At 32.9% G+C, this 14,207-nt stretch overlaps 1 protein-coding gene across 1 annotated transcript in view; it reads left to right on the top strand.

The window, feature by feature from the left end:
- Positions 1-466: 466 nt before the first annotated feature.
- Positions 467-14,207, top strand: part of LOC124364273 (UNC93-like protein MFSD11) — a 37,592-nt gene continuing 23,851 nt past the window's right edge. The window contains exon 1 of the mRNA XM_046819619.1: positions 467-640. Within this exon, the coding sequence (XP_046675575.1) occupies positions 533-640 (108 nt within the window). The 5' untranslated portion in view covers positions 467-532. The remainder of the gene's footprint in view (positions 641-14,207) is intronic.

The following is a 14,207-nucleotide window of genomic DNA, read 5'->3' as shown; positions in this document are numbered from 1 at the left end:
TCCTTATTGTAATACGAAAATATGAATTGTACTTAAACTGTATTTTTGCTTTTAAATGTTAATTCTGATTCTGAAGTTGAATAGAATTTCAGACACCTCGGAAAGTGGCAAGAATTATTTTACTGACACCTGGACTCAAAAAGTATTGCAAAAAGTATAGGCTATTCCTAAGAATTTACCGATTTAATGTTGTAGTACTTGTATTTGTATGAAGGAATAAATCATTATAATTTCTGATCATTCTCTGTTGTTGTTGTGTGTATTTCTTATCTCGTTTGTGATGTCTGGATACAACAGAAAGTCAAACAGAAAACAAACCAAACTATTTACTCAAGGTTGGAAGTAAACATATGCAGTACTTAGTTTTTGACAGTTACAATTGTTTGAGTGTGGCTCGGTGTTGGAGACGGCAAGTTTGTAACACCCCCCCCCTCCTCCTTAGTACTGGCTCAGTCTGCCTGTCCGTCTGTCACTACTACACCGGCTGGCCGTACAGTGATCACACCAGCAGCGGCTCTACAGTGATCACACCATGGTTTACCACTTGCCCAAGTTAAACAGTGAGATAGTGAGAAGTTTCTACATGGGAGTATGCTTTATGGTGTTATTTTCTGGATTCTACACTTTGTCAAACTTGGAGGTCAGTTATAATACAATATAATTTTATATAAATACAACACCTTTGTATTAATTTATTTATTTTTGTGAAATAATACAATTTTGTTGAATTCATGTTAGTGGTGCACATAAATATAATGCAAAGCCATGATAAACAAAAACAACAGAATGAAAATTTCCAGTCTACGAAACTTTTGAAAACTGAAAATATTAAACTGTATACTAATAGATAAAAATTTAATAAATATTCCAAATTTTAAAATAAAAAATTTTAAACTTAACGCATTCGTGTTTCGTATATGGTGCAATTTTACACTGTAGATAAACTATTGGACATTTAACTTTTTATTTTACTCTACAGTGAGAGCTACAAATTAATGAAGCTTTTTTGCGGTGATCGGTTGTGGATGATTTGACAATTTTAATGATAAGTTATGCCTATAAATTGTTACATCAATCATCCAGTTGTCAAAATTGACTTTTACAGCTAGTAAATTAATGGTTAGTTACTTGATCAAATTTGATTTGGAAATATCAAAAATTGTATTAAACCGGTTATTTAATATTCCCATGTAGTAAGTAATCAAAGTATTGGTTCATAGCGAGTCAGGGTTCTGATGATCATGCCAGAGTAGTCTGTAAATGTATGGGTTGTGTTTTACACTGTATTTATCGAGATTGATTTGGAAATGTTCAAAAATCCATTACATTGTGATTAGACAGATGTTTTCTAGATATTGATAGAGACCTGCAATTTTGTTAAAACATAAGTACACGTATCAGGTACATATTATTAGCGTATCCATAGTCGAGAGACTCATACCGTAAATAAATTGTTAACTGATTCTATTTTAGATTACGTTGTATGAATATATATATATATATATATATATATATATATATATATATATATATATATATATATATATACACTGAGGGACAAAAAAAGTAGGACAAGCTTATAAATTGTTTTAACTGTGTAATATTGTATTTAAAATTAAATATTTCTACATTTCTCTTATCTGTAGCTGATTTCTCACATGATTGCTTCAAATGTATCCTGTAACATCTTGCTTACTTTATTAATATTGCTAATCTTATCATTGTCTAACGTAATGTCTTCCTTATCAACTGAGAAGAGAACATTCAACCCCTTTGTGATCATTGCCTGCTTCAGTCTGTGTATCTATCCATTACTGCAGGTCATTCCCAGCTTAGACAACAACAGAAAATGCCTTTGTCACCAACAGATTGTGCCAGCGTCGTTGCTCTAGTTGATAGTGGCTTAATATTGCGAGAAGTAGAAAACATCACAGGGTTCCCTAGATCCAGCATAAGCAGAGCTGTGATTCGCTTTAGATTAACAGGAAGTTATGAAAGGAGGCAGCGATCAGGCCGTAACAGAACAACAAGTGCCAGAGATGATCGTTTTGTTGTGTCAGTAAGTTTGCGAAATCGGTTCCGAACTTCTATTGAAGTTCGTAATGAGCTTATGAGAGCCCGTGGAGTGAATGTTTCCACACGAACAATTAGAAGAAGGTTACAGGAGGTGGGACTTAGAGCTTATCGCCCAGCTACAGGTCCTAGGCTGCTCCCGCGCCACCGAAGAGCTCGTTTGGAGTTTGCTCGAACTCACGTAAATTGGACCGCAGAGCAGTGGAGCCCAGTGCTGTGGACCGATGAGTCTCGGTTCTCCCTGAGACCACCAGACGGTCGTGAAAGAGTGTGGAGACGGGAGAGAGGTTTGCTCAATGTGCAATATCACAAAGAGACAGTTTTGCTGGTGGGTCCATGATGGTTTGGGGAGGAATTTCAAGAGAGGCTCACACTGAGCTTGTAATTGTTAATAGAGGAACATTAAATGCTGAAAGGTATGTGGAAGAGGTTTTGTCAGAACATGTAGTGGTCTTTGCGGGATTTGTGGGTCCTAAATTCATGCTGATGCAAGATAATGCTCGTCCACACACCGCAAGGGTGGTGCAAAATTACTTACGTGAAGTTGGAATCGAAGTAATGGAATGGCCCGCACACAGCCCGGATCTTAATCCATTAGAACACATCTGGGATGTCATGGGAAGAGCAATTAGAAATCGTCGAGGTGAGTTACAATCTTTGCAATAGCTTGGCCAGGCCCTGCAGGAGGAGTGGAATAACTTGGACCAGGAGGTGATACGGGGCTTGATTGACAGCATCGGTCGCAGACTACAGGCAGTCATCAGAGCCCGAGGTGGGAACACAAGTTACTAAAACGCCTTTGGACTACTCCAAGTTTAAGAAAAAAATCATTCTAACCATTTAATTTCTTTCTCCTTTTTTTTAATTTTAAGTATTTTTAGGAGTTAACTTCTAATTACGAATAAATCTTTATACATTGTTCTTCGTCTGTTGCAAAAATGTGTAAAGAACACTTCAATTTGGTTTTTGGTTTTAAATCAATTAAAACATTAAAAGATTGAAAAATATTGAGTGTCCCACGTTTTTTGTCCCTCAGTATATATATATATATATATATATATATATATATATATATATATATATATATATATATATATATATATATAAGTCTCAAAAACCTAGTTTGGTAAAAAGTGTCAGCTCCCGCCTGTTTAGATTAATGTTTTATCTGAGGTATTTCAATTACCATAGTTGAATTTGACATGTGCCTTGATCAAGAAAATGTCTACCAATCAAACGGACTTTTATTAAAAAGCGTCTCTTTTAATTTACTTTCTGTCTAAGATATTTTTATTGCCATAGTGATAGTTTGCTTTTGTGTCTCGATAAAGAAAATGTATAACTTACACAAGACTAAAAAGTTAATGAGGTCCGAAAGAGTCAGATAAGACTGATTAAATTCACTTCCGCTCTAATTCCGCTTACTGTTCCACATTTGAGTTTATGTTGTTGCGGTGACCAATAAAATATGTACATATTTGGGTTTTGGAATCCAACTTAGATTTAAAAGCGTTTATTTTTGGTCTGCGATATTTCTGGCGCTATAAGTAGTATTGATTTCTACCCGATAAGAATACTGTACTTTGAAAATTATCCTGAAGCCACTCTGTCCCTATTTACTATTTGTTATTTTGCAATATAAGTAGGTTTAGATTAGGTTATCATAAATATGTTACTAGTAGTACTAAAGTTAAAGGTAACCTTTATGAGCGCTCACGTGATCTGAACTTGAATTTAGGTACTATCTCGAGGGATGGTTTTCTGTTTTCGCCAGAAGTACGGGGCCACCAAAGCCCACACTGATGGCCAGGCTCATTTCCGATCAGTACTTTCCCAAATGTGGGATGTGATCTGAGGTCGGGAAAGTACCGACCTAAATTCAGGCTCAGAATACGTGAGCGGCCGTAAATGTTAACTTGAACTTTTATGTTTGTAATAAGTACTTATGTATCTACAGTAGCGCACCCAGAAATCTTCTCTGGGGGTGTCCGGACAACCGGGAGTTGAGAATTTTGGAAAATCTTCCACGTTAGAAGGGGGGCTGGGGATCCTCCCCCGGGACATTTTTAAAATATTAGGCCCTAATATCGTTATTTGATAGTACATCTGAACTAATAAAATGAGGGCAAAGATCAGGTTAGCGTGTATAAAGTTTACAGTAATACCACGCTACCACTAATAACCATAAACGTATACTAGGATTATTACAGTCTTCTGCAACAAATACAGTTTATATGACAACAAACTTTAATCATAGTCTAACATTAAGAAAATATTGAAAAATAGTTTAAATTACAAAAAAAGACCAAAGCTAAATCTTGATGTCCACTCTCGGATCGAAAATTACAGATATCCGAGTTTGAAAGTCGAACACGAACTAACAAATAGGCATTAACGGGAGTTATATTACAAGTTAGGTTCTTTATTTTTTAGTGTTGACATATAAAACTGATTACTAACAATAACTTCCAGTTTTTATACAGGTAACAATACAAAACACCGGTTTTGGCGCTTTTAAACAAAACTTTAATTTTGAATATACGTAATTCGAAAACTTGTAATCTGGGTAAGACCAAATGTTTATACAAGACAGATACCAGTGGACTGTATTTGAGTACGTAATTTCAGAATAAAAAAAATTATCATCGTAACTTTTATTCTTGACAGCGTGGTCCATAAAATTCAATGTTAGTCACGTTATGGAGCTCATAGTCATTATCTTGTAATTTTGTTAACTAACATTTAAAATGTTTAATATTTTACACAGATTAAATTTAGCAGAATTTTTAGTTTGCTTTGACCGATAATTTCTCGTAACACGCAAATCGCCAGAGTGGTATTGCCTTGTAGTGGCAACAATTTGACAACAAACTGCACAGTACAGAACTGCTCAGACTCAGAGCTAGGCAACTCACTTACTACTGTGACAACTGATCACATCGCCGGTACGATAAAGATAATTTACTCGTTTACCGCCGTTTCTGTTACAAAGTATTCGGACTCGTTTACGAGTAACAATAATTATAACGTACCTGTACAATTTTAGGAGTTCTCTATAATCTAAGATTCTAATCCAATACAAGTTGGGTTACTGAAAGTACATAGTAGGCCCTACAGGTAGAAACCGCGTGTAATATTAAGAACTAACCTCACTTTTTTATTTGCTACGGTGAAAATCAAATATGTAGCGTTTCGAACAAAATTAATTATTATGTGTGCAGTGCCGTGTATTTCGTAAATTACAATAGCTATAAGGTTTGAATGTATAAATATTGATTGTGATTGATTTAAAAATTCCGACAGAAATTTTATTTTTAATCAGAAATATCAAAATAAATGACGATAAATCGTTTTGAAATAAAATGCGCTTAGGGAGGACAGGTCCCTGTGTTTCCCTCTTATACCTATTTATACAGTGTAGCCCAATACAAAATAGTAGCTAGGAACAGAGTGGCCTCTGAATAATTTCAAAGCACAGTGTTAATAGGTTGTCATTTTCTGTCCAGGGAATGTATGTAATGATTGACAACGAGGAAGCAAGAGATAAATAATTGTTAGAGAAAGTTGTTAGGCTCAAACGAAGGTGACAATGATCGCAGCTCAGTCAATTAAACAATCGGAGGTTAATGACTCTACGCTCCTTCCTCTTGGCCTCGTCACTGATTGGAGCTTTACGTAGGAGAATGTTTCTTCACAGCCTGTCATAGAAGTTCAGTATTGCACTTCTGGGATGCCTTTCTCACTATACAGGGTGTAACAAAACTCTCTACACAAACTTTAGGATATTGTTGTATGAACCAAGAGGAGCTAAAAACTAAAACAACCAATGGTCTGTCTCGTATTGATCACCATTTGTGTTTATATGTGATTTTTTATTTTTATTTTTTTATTTCAGATACTAGTAACGATATAAAAATCAAATTTGGTACAATTATTTTTCTTGTAGTCTAAAATGGAGATAAAAATTAATTTTGTATGATCACGTCACGTTTCAAGATGGTGGGTGTTGAGGTGTTTACCCAAAATACCGTAAAACCTGATAATATTATAAAAACATTTAGAGAATGACAAGCGTTTCTAGATTTAACTATGACAATTTTGACAACCAGATCATAAAAATCAGCCTGTTTTGACTGCAGATATATGCTTTTAAAAATTTTAATATGTAGTTAATCATGCCGTAAACGTGTAAACTATAAAAAACTTTGCTGTGCACTACAACAGTTAGCTTACATCTAAATTTTTATGTTTTAGGTGTCAAAAGTTTGTAATTAAATTGATCAGCTTTTGTCATTCCTTAAAATATTCATAATACTTTTATTTTTCACGGTATTAAGCTTTATAAATTTCTAAATTCTAAAAAATATTTTTAACAAATTTGAGTTTTATATCTTTATGGGTTTCTGAAATTAAAAAAATGGTACATGGAACAGTATCCTAAAGTTTGTGTAGAGAGTTTTGTTACTCCTGTAGTAATGCAGGCAACTTGGCTTAGTAGTGGTTTATTTACAGAAAAAAAACAAAAAAAATAACAAAAAGAACAATAGGATGGATTTGAGAAAGGTCGTTGTAGTACAAAGAGGTTACAAAGGAAGATTTATGAGCAATTTGAAGCTGATGAGTTAGGCGAAGTAATCAGTTGAAATTTTCGATTTAGAAAATGGTACTTTTCATCACTAGAAGCAAAAGTGGTATTTTTCAGTGCGCTATCGTGTTTAAAGAACGAGGCGATGCCAAGGTCAAAAGTACGATTTAGCGCTTAAAGGCTTTTGCTCCGTGTAGTGGACAACGGTTATTACAATACAGGAAGTAAAATTGAAACTGACATTTTTGAGTACTTAATAACTTTTTTATCTCATTTAAGCCTCAGCGTCAGCTATGCCGGCTTCGAAGTGCACTGGATTTTACTGTCAAAGTACATGATTGGACCTCCCCAGGATTTGAACTCGTGATGACTCTGTTAGAGAACTGAGACTATAACCATTAGTCTACGGAGGAGGACTACCTAATAACTCAACATGTAATACTGTCCAGTTTACATAAAAACATCAGTTTTGCATTTACTTTTGCTAAAAGATTAAAGTTTGAGGTTAGCGCACTGAAAATATAAATTGTGCGCCAGCTGATTTCTCTGATCTCTGCGATAAGGTAACGAAAAACAATAGCTTGAATTTAAGTATTAAAATCAGCTGTTTTTTTTTGTGCAGTATGATAAAAAGTATATTCTTTGTCTAGCAAATTAAAAGCGAACAAATTAGCAAGGATATAATAAAATGTTTATATTATATATTAATTTATGGTTTTTAATTTCCAAGATTGATTTAGTTCCATTACAAAAGGTTACATACCCGAATCAGTTCTCAATCTATAACATTGAACATGGCTTTACTTCAGTTCTAAAAAAATCACATTTTCACTGTCAAATCTTTCACTAGAAATTTCAGAGAGGTAAAACCAATCAAGTAAAGAAGAATTTACCAAAATTAAAAATACACTTAAGAATAAAAGGTGTTTAAAAAATCAAAATTAAATGAATAAAATGCACTTATTAACATTGTTATATGAATGCGTGGCCCACTGGGGAACAATAAAACTGACTGTTAATTTTAAAAAACTATTGTTATTATTGGTGTCTTTTTATGTCAATGGTATTTACTTCATTCTATATGTTGCCACTGTCTAAATCCTATTATTGTCATACAACTATTTTATCAACTATTAAAGTTATAACCTATAAGAACCTACAACACACAGCAACTAGCATAGTCGGGACAGAATTAGTAATGGTGATGCATAAACAGCATGTAGATATGGAAGAACAGATAACCGACTTGAACAAACAAAACATTGAGCTAACAAAACAAGACCTTTACACGCAGTGCCTGATGACACATCTAAAAGTAAGTCTCATGAATCCGTGGTCAAGTCTGTCAGTTTTATGTTCATAAAATATTCAGAAGTTGAACATTTTGAACACATTTATAAATATTAATAGTAGTATATATTGTGAATTTTTGAAAATTCCTGGGTAAAAATAATAATTTTATAACAATACTAACAGTTCCGGCGGCTTTGCAAATGATTTCATATTGAGAAATAGAGCCGTTATAGGTATACCCTTTACAAAAGGCATAAATAAATACTCCTGAAAATTAAGTGCAGGTAACATTATACTCCATACGTTAGTAGACTTTACCATGATGTTACGACCATAAAATTATATCTACGTCGATATGAAAAACTAAAGTTACTCGATGTACTTGTCCATGGCATTTCTTGCACCGTAGTAGCTTTTACATTGATGCCCAGATCAAGAAAATATATAATTACATAGTTCTGATAAGTCTGCATCGGTCAAACAGTGTCTATTTCCGTTTATAATAATCTACTTTCTAGGATATTTCCGGTTCCGTAGAAGCGTTTGCATTGTCGCCCAAATAACAAAAAAATAACAGTACAATATTTGTTCAAAACTGTCTTCAGGCACTTATATTTTGAGACAACTTTCCAAATACTGCCCAATTCAGGCACTGATGACTGCGTATTATGGAATAATATACCCACATCTCTCATACGGAGTGATCTTGTGGGAAGGTTGTGGAAACATACATTTCCATAGAATGTTCACCCTGCAGAAAAAACAGAATAATTGCAAAACTTCAGCAGAGAGAGTCGTTCAGACCACTATTAAAAAATCTCAAATTGTTGACGCTTCCCTGTCTCTGTATTCTGGAAACATCTCTTTTTTCAAATCAAAATGTAAGGTCATAAGAAGTAGTAACGTACACTCTTAAGATAACAGAGGCAGGAATAACTACCGTACTGGAAGACACAGGATGGTCGCTTATGAACGATTGCCTTCCTAGGCAGGAGTTCAGTTCGTCAACAAATTTTCAAATTTGATAAAAATGCCACAATGCCTAAGGCATTTAAAAATCGTCTGAAAATCACGCTCAAAAGCTTTTTATAGTACAGACAAATTCATGGTAAACGATTTGAAGGCCATATAATTGGCTGACTTACCATGTGATTAGAGTGGGAAAATTATGTAATGAATGAGAATTTGGGTGAATGAAAAACTGTAAGTCTCAACGAGAGCCACTATAATGAAGGATGCAAAAGTTAGCTTATAAACTTTATGATGATTGGGATAGAATTTGTATTTTCTTTAATGCAATAAAACATTTAATTAAATAAAAAAATGTTCCATGCCACTCATTTGGTTCAATTCTTTTGTGTCTCCCCAGTTTTTAAACAGTTTTCTATACAAACTAAATTGTAATAATATAGGGTGTTCCATAAAATTCTGGACAAAGGTATCACATTATTGCTCCAATCAAGTTATAAACATTTCAATATGAACATGGGTCTCCGTGCTTAGTTTTCCATCTTCCTGTCTGTATGTGCTTTTTATAAAAACAACTAATATCTAAAAACACAATAAATGAAATCTCACCAAATCTGAAGCAAATATAATGTTAATGGTAACAAGACCAATTACTACAAGAAAAGTTATGATATTATCTTTAATACTTTCAAAACAGTGGCATTTAAAACTTGTTTGAATCTTAAACATCAGCAACTTACTAAAGAATTGCAAGAATAAATTTCTTTAGATAATTATAACAGAAATGTAATGATATAAAAATTATTTAAATTGGATAATAAATAACTGAATTATAGCAGATTTACTGTGACAAGACAAAGCCCACAATGAAGTTCTCAGCGAATAGCCAACAATACAAAATCGAATAAACGCTCCAAAATATCTAAAGCCTATTGTTACTTTTATTGTTTCAGGAAACAAAAAATTTTAAATACATGTTCAAGCCTATCTAAAGATAGTTCAAAGTCAAACATTTGATTTTCAGTGAATTTATTTTTTGATAAATTGTTCATGTGGTGAAATGTGTTTGTCTTGACTTCAGCAATAACGTGATATACCTTTGTCCAGACTTTCTTTATACTACAAAGTAATATTAAACTTAGTAATTACTTATTAAACTCAGTTTGTGGCTGTAACCAAATCAGGGAACTGAAAAAAGGCCGTCAGCTGCAGGTAAGGTTAACAAGTAGTTCAATTGTGGATCTTTAAGTAGTATTTGAAATACAAAATATAGTTTTTCTAGGGGTTGTAATCCCATTTCAACTCTGTGGTTGATCTTCATGAAAGTGAGTTTGTTTTTCTGTTTAAGTCATGAGAAAGGAGTGTTTCAAATTTAATCTTTTTAGAACTATTGACAAACATTTTATATTGACATTTTTATTAAAACACATAATATACTTACATAGAAATTTAACATAATAACACATCAGCTTATAATCATATCAATATAAGTATAACATTTTTTAATACTCAATTGATAACTTGACATCAGTACAGACAATACATTACAATAAAGTGACAACTGACTTTGATAGATGAATTATTCATTATTATCACACTAATAATGTAGCAAATAATATGATAATTATAATATTTAAATAAAACAAAGCCCACCAAGAACATAGCCAAGGAAAAAATTTGGGGGGATCCAGACAACTGTTATTTTCCCGTAGTGGACAGAGAGTAAGGTCCCATTTTGTTCCTTAAAAAGTTCTTGATCAGTTTCTTTGTTGAGAATGATATTTCAGCAGTACATGTCAGTAATACTGAATCATTTAAATAATAATAATCATTTACTATAAGATTGATTAAAAATTTTAAATTTGGGGGGAATCTGGACACCTTGTACCCCTTTGTTGGCTACATCCTTGAAGCCCACTTTTATCTTGGATTTCATTGATTTGGGCATATAAAAAAACATGATGAGGAGAATGTATTGGAATAAAGTTTTTATAATTAAAAATAATTCCTTTTACGTTTAACTAGGCTTTCACTTACTCCATTTTACTTTTAGTGAGGCACCCACTCACACCTGTTAAACTTAGTGAGGTTACCGCTCACACCTTTTAAATTAAATTTAGAAAGGCTCCTACTTACTCCTAAATCTCTCTGATCCATCCAATAGATCTAATGGCACCAACCAGCTCACTACTTGAAAAATCTACTACCCAAACAGCTGTAAAGCTCAAGCGTGCTTGAGGAAGTAAGACCTTTTACTGAAAGGAGCTAAGTGCAGTATGATGTCAAACAATCTTAGCTCATATGATTTTCAATCCCTGAGAATTTTCCCAAGTTGTTTTTGAAAAATCTAAATGCAATCCACAAGCACCTAGTAATTAAATTAAATACTCCAAATTAGAGGTCAACAAATAGATCTTTAATGCAAAAGGGTTGCTTTGGCACTCTCAAAACATACATTTTATAGGTGTAAATCTATATTTTCCTTTATATGTTGTTCATATGAGAAATTGTCAGGAATTATGCCAAGGTATTTATTTAAATTCAAAGTTGCTAGTTCTACGAGACTGTAGTAATTATTGGGATATGAAGTGTCCATCGACAAGTTGGTAAATTTTACTTTAAGAACTGGGAGATTTTTATAATAATATTGTTTTACCATATTGTATGCCACAAAGGATGAATTATACCTTATTATTTCAATTATTATTATTGAATTACCAAGTTATTTCAATTCTTGTAGAGTTTTGATAGCAACTAGTTTTGCTGTATTATTAGCAAACATTATTGACTAATAAAACTGCTCTATATATCTTTGAAAACCATTAACATAACATTTTTAGGGGGTTGACCCAAGAATAGATCATTATCGTACACCTCTTCCCATTGGGAGGACTTCAGATTTTAGTTTGAGTTGTGAGTAGTTAGTTATCTTTGTCTACTAATTGTTTTCTTTTACCAGGATAACTTGTGAAGCAGTTGGTATTTCCCAGTAATTTAAGCTTTCCAATTATCATCTGTTGTTTAAGCAGTAAAGTGTTTTATTGAAGTTGATCATGACACTTTGCTACATCCTTGTTATAGAACCAATTATGCCTTCAACGAATTGTATTACTGTGGGTGTTCTAATCCTGTTCTTAATGAAACAGGATAATTCACTGTATGTTGAATGTTGCACCAATGTAGGTGTTCTATAGGCATGTACTATATTACTTACTCTATACCTTTAAAAAGATTTGATATCATCTTCGGGCCACTTTTGTACTTAAAATAAACAGCGTGCTAAGAAATGTCTCTTCTTTTAGAGATTTTTTTATTAGTTTGTAAATGGGATTAGGAGTTCTTTTTACGATGCTTAATTAGTTTGGAGGAGTGCCATCTTCTCCAGAAGGTCATCTTCTAGGCTGCTAGAAACTGGTATAAACGTTTTTTACTCAAGGGCACAGTTTTTATTCCAGGAATAGAATATGTTCTGTTTTAAGATTCAAAATCTGTCCCAGCTCCATCAAGGTCAGAATGTCCTGGATATCATTCTTACAAAGTACGATCAAGTTGACTTCTGCCTGACTTTGGTGAAGTATTTTCTGAGAGTTTTATACCGGTTCAGAAGTTCCTCAAGACTCCAATTTGGGCTATCTTTTTGTTTTTTTGTATATTAATAAGATAACCCAAGAGGGTTCATCTGCCTACATTGGGCACTACAATGTGACTTACATTTGGGCAACCCAATGGATGTCAAAGAGTTACATGTGTCTAACCACAAAAGTTGAATGAGATATTGAGTAAAAAGGTTGATAAATAGTTTATTTTGTAGTATAAGTGTTGGTGGGGTTTCCTTCATGTAAATGTTTTTTCAAGCCTAACATGACATATGAAGGAGTAAAATAACCTGCCCATTTTGACTGAAAGAAGGTTCAAAAGAGCTAACCTCCTCTTCTTCTAAGGTGACATTATTGAGAATTGAGATATAGTGCCTGCTATCCTTCCCCATGATGATCCCATGATGGAACTAATATGGGATTTTAATAGGAGGCGGCTACTATCTCAATCTTACCCTTACTGAACATCCCGAAGTAGTGTGAAGGTCATTCTAGAACTAAGTGAAATGAAAGGTTTTCTCAACTTCTCATGATGATTCTTTCTTTTTTAAAGATACTCTATTTCGCTCTCATAAACTCTAAATTACAATATGGCATTCATTGTTGGGGAGGAACTTTCAAGAATTTAATAACAAAAGTAAGAACAGTGCAGAATCATTATATTAGGATTAAATTACATAAAAATAAAAGAGAATCATCTTTTAATCTATTTAATCAACTAAATATATTACCTTTACAACATTTATATATCTTCAAGGTTCTTCAAATTTTCTTTATTCGTAGTGGCAATAATGAAACCGAGCTTATAATGCATAATCATAACACACGTAGTAAATCAGCCAATTTATTAAGAAAACCAAAAGTTTCAAAATCCTTAATGACAAGATCTTTTATTTTTTTAGGTGCAAAACTATTTAATGAAATACCAGCAGACATTAAATTGTGTAGATAAAAAATTAGGTTTAAAAATAAATTAAAGCAATGGCTTTTTAACTTTGAGGACACGTCAATACTGATACATATTCTGAGATAGTCTGATTTGGTATATTTTGCTGAATGTGAATAAGTTTGAAATAATATTTTGAGTAAGATTATGCTATTTTTGTTTCTTTTACAGATACTTAGTACAATATTACAGTTCAATCATTATTGTTATTAGTATTTTCTTTTGTGGAACTTTGTTAATTTCAATTTGATTATATCTTAGCTACGACATTTTGTTATGTTACTTATGATGTCACATATTTTTTTATTAGAAGTGAAGCTTTGCTTTTGTCTAATTATGTTCTGACTATTGTTTTTTGTATGTTGTTTTATTGATTTAGGAAGTGTACATACTGTGTTGGTTAAGATGTTGCACGAGCTCGTCGCACTATTTATTTTGTAAAGGTAGACTCTAAGTTATGTTTTTTATGTATTGCTAAACCATCGCAACTGGTTAAAGATGGTTTAGTATTTTCAAATGAGTAATTTATGATTAAATTGTAAATATTTATCGAAAATAAATCATTATCTCATTTCTTTCTTAACGGATGATTTTGAGACTTATTTATTGATTATGGTAGTGAAACATTATTTACTCACTCAGTTATGACAATTTAATTCTGCAAGAAAGTGAGCTGAAACAATTCACGAAGAGTAACCAGATCAGAGACTCCAGAGAAAATTTGATCTGGAGAGATACTGTTCAT

The sequence above is a fragment of the Homalodisca vitripennis genome, chromosome 6 (genome assembly GCF_021130785.1).
Source record: "Homalodisca vitripennis isolate AUS2020 chromosome 6, UT_GWSS_2.1, whole genome shotgun sequence".
Taxonomy (NCBI): domain Eukaryota; kingdom Metazoa; phylum Arthropoda; class Insecta; order Hemiptera; family Cicadellidae; genus Homalodisca; species Homalodisca vitripennis.
This window is presented reverse-complemented; position numbering and strand designations above follow the sequence as displayed.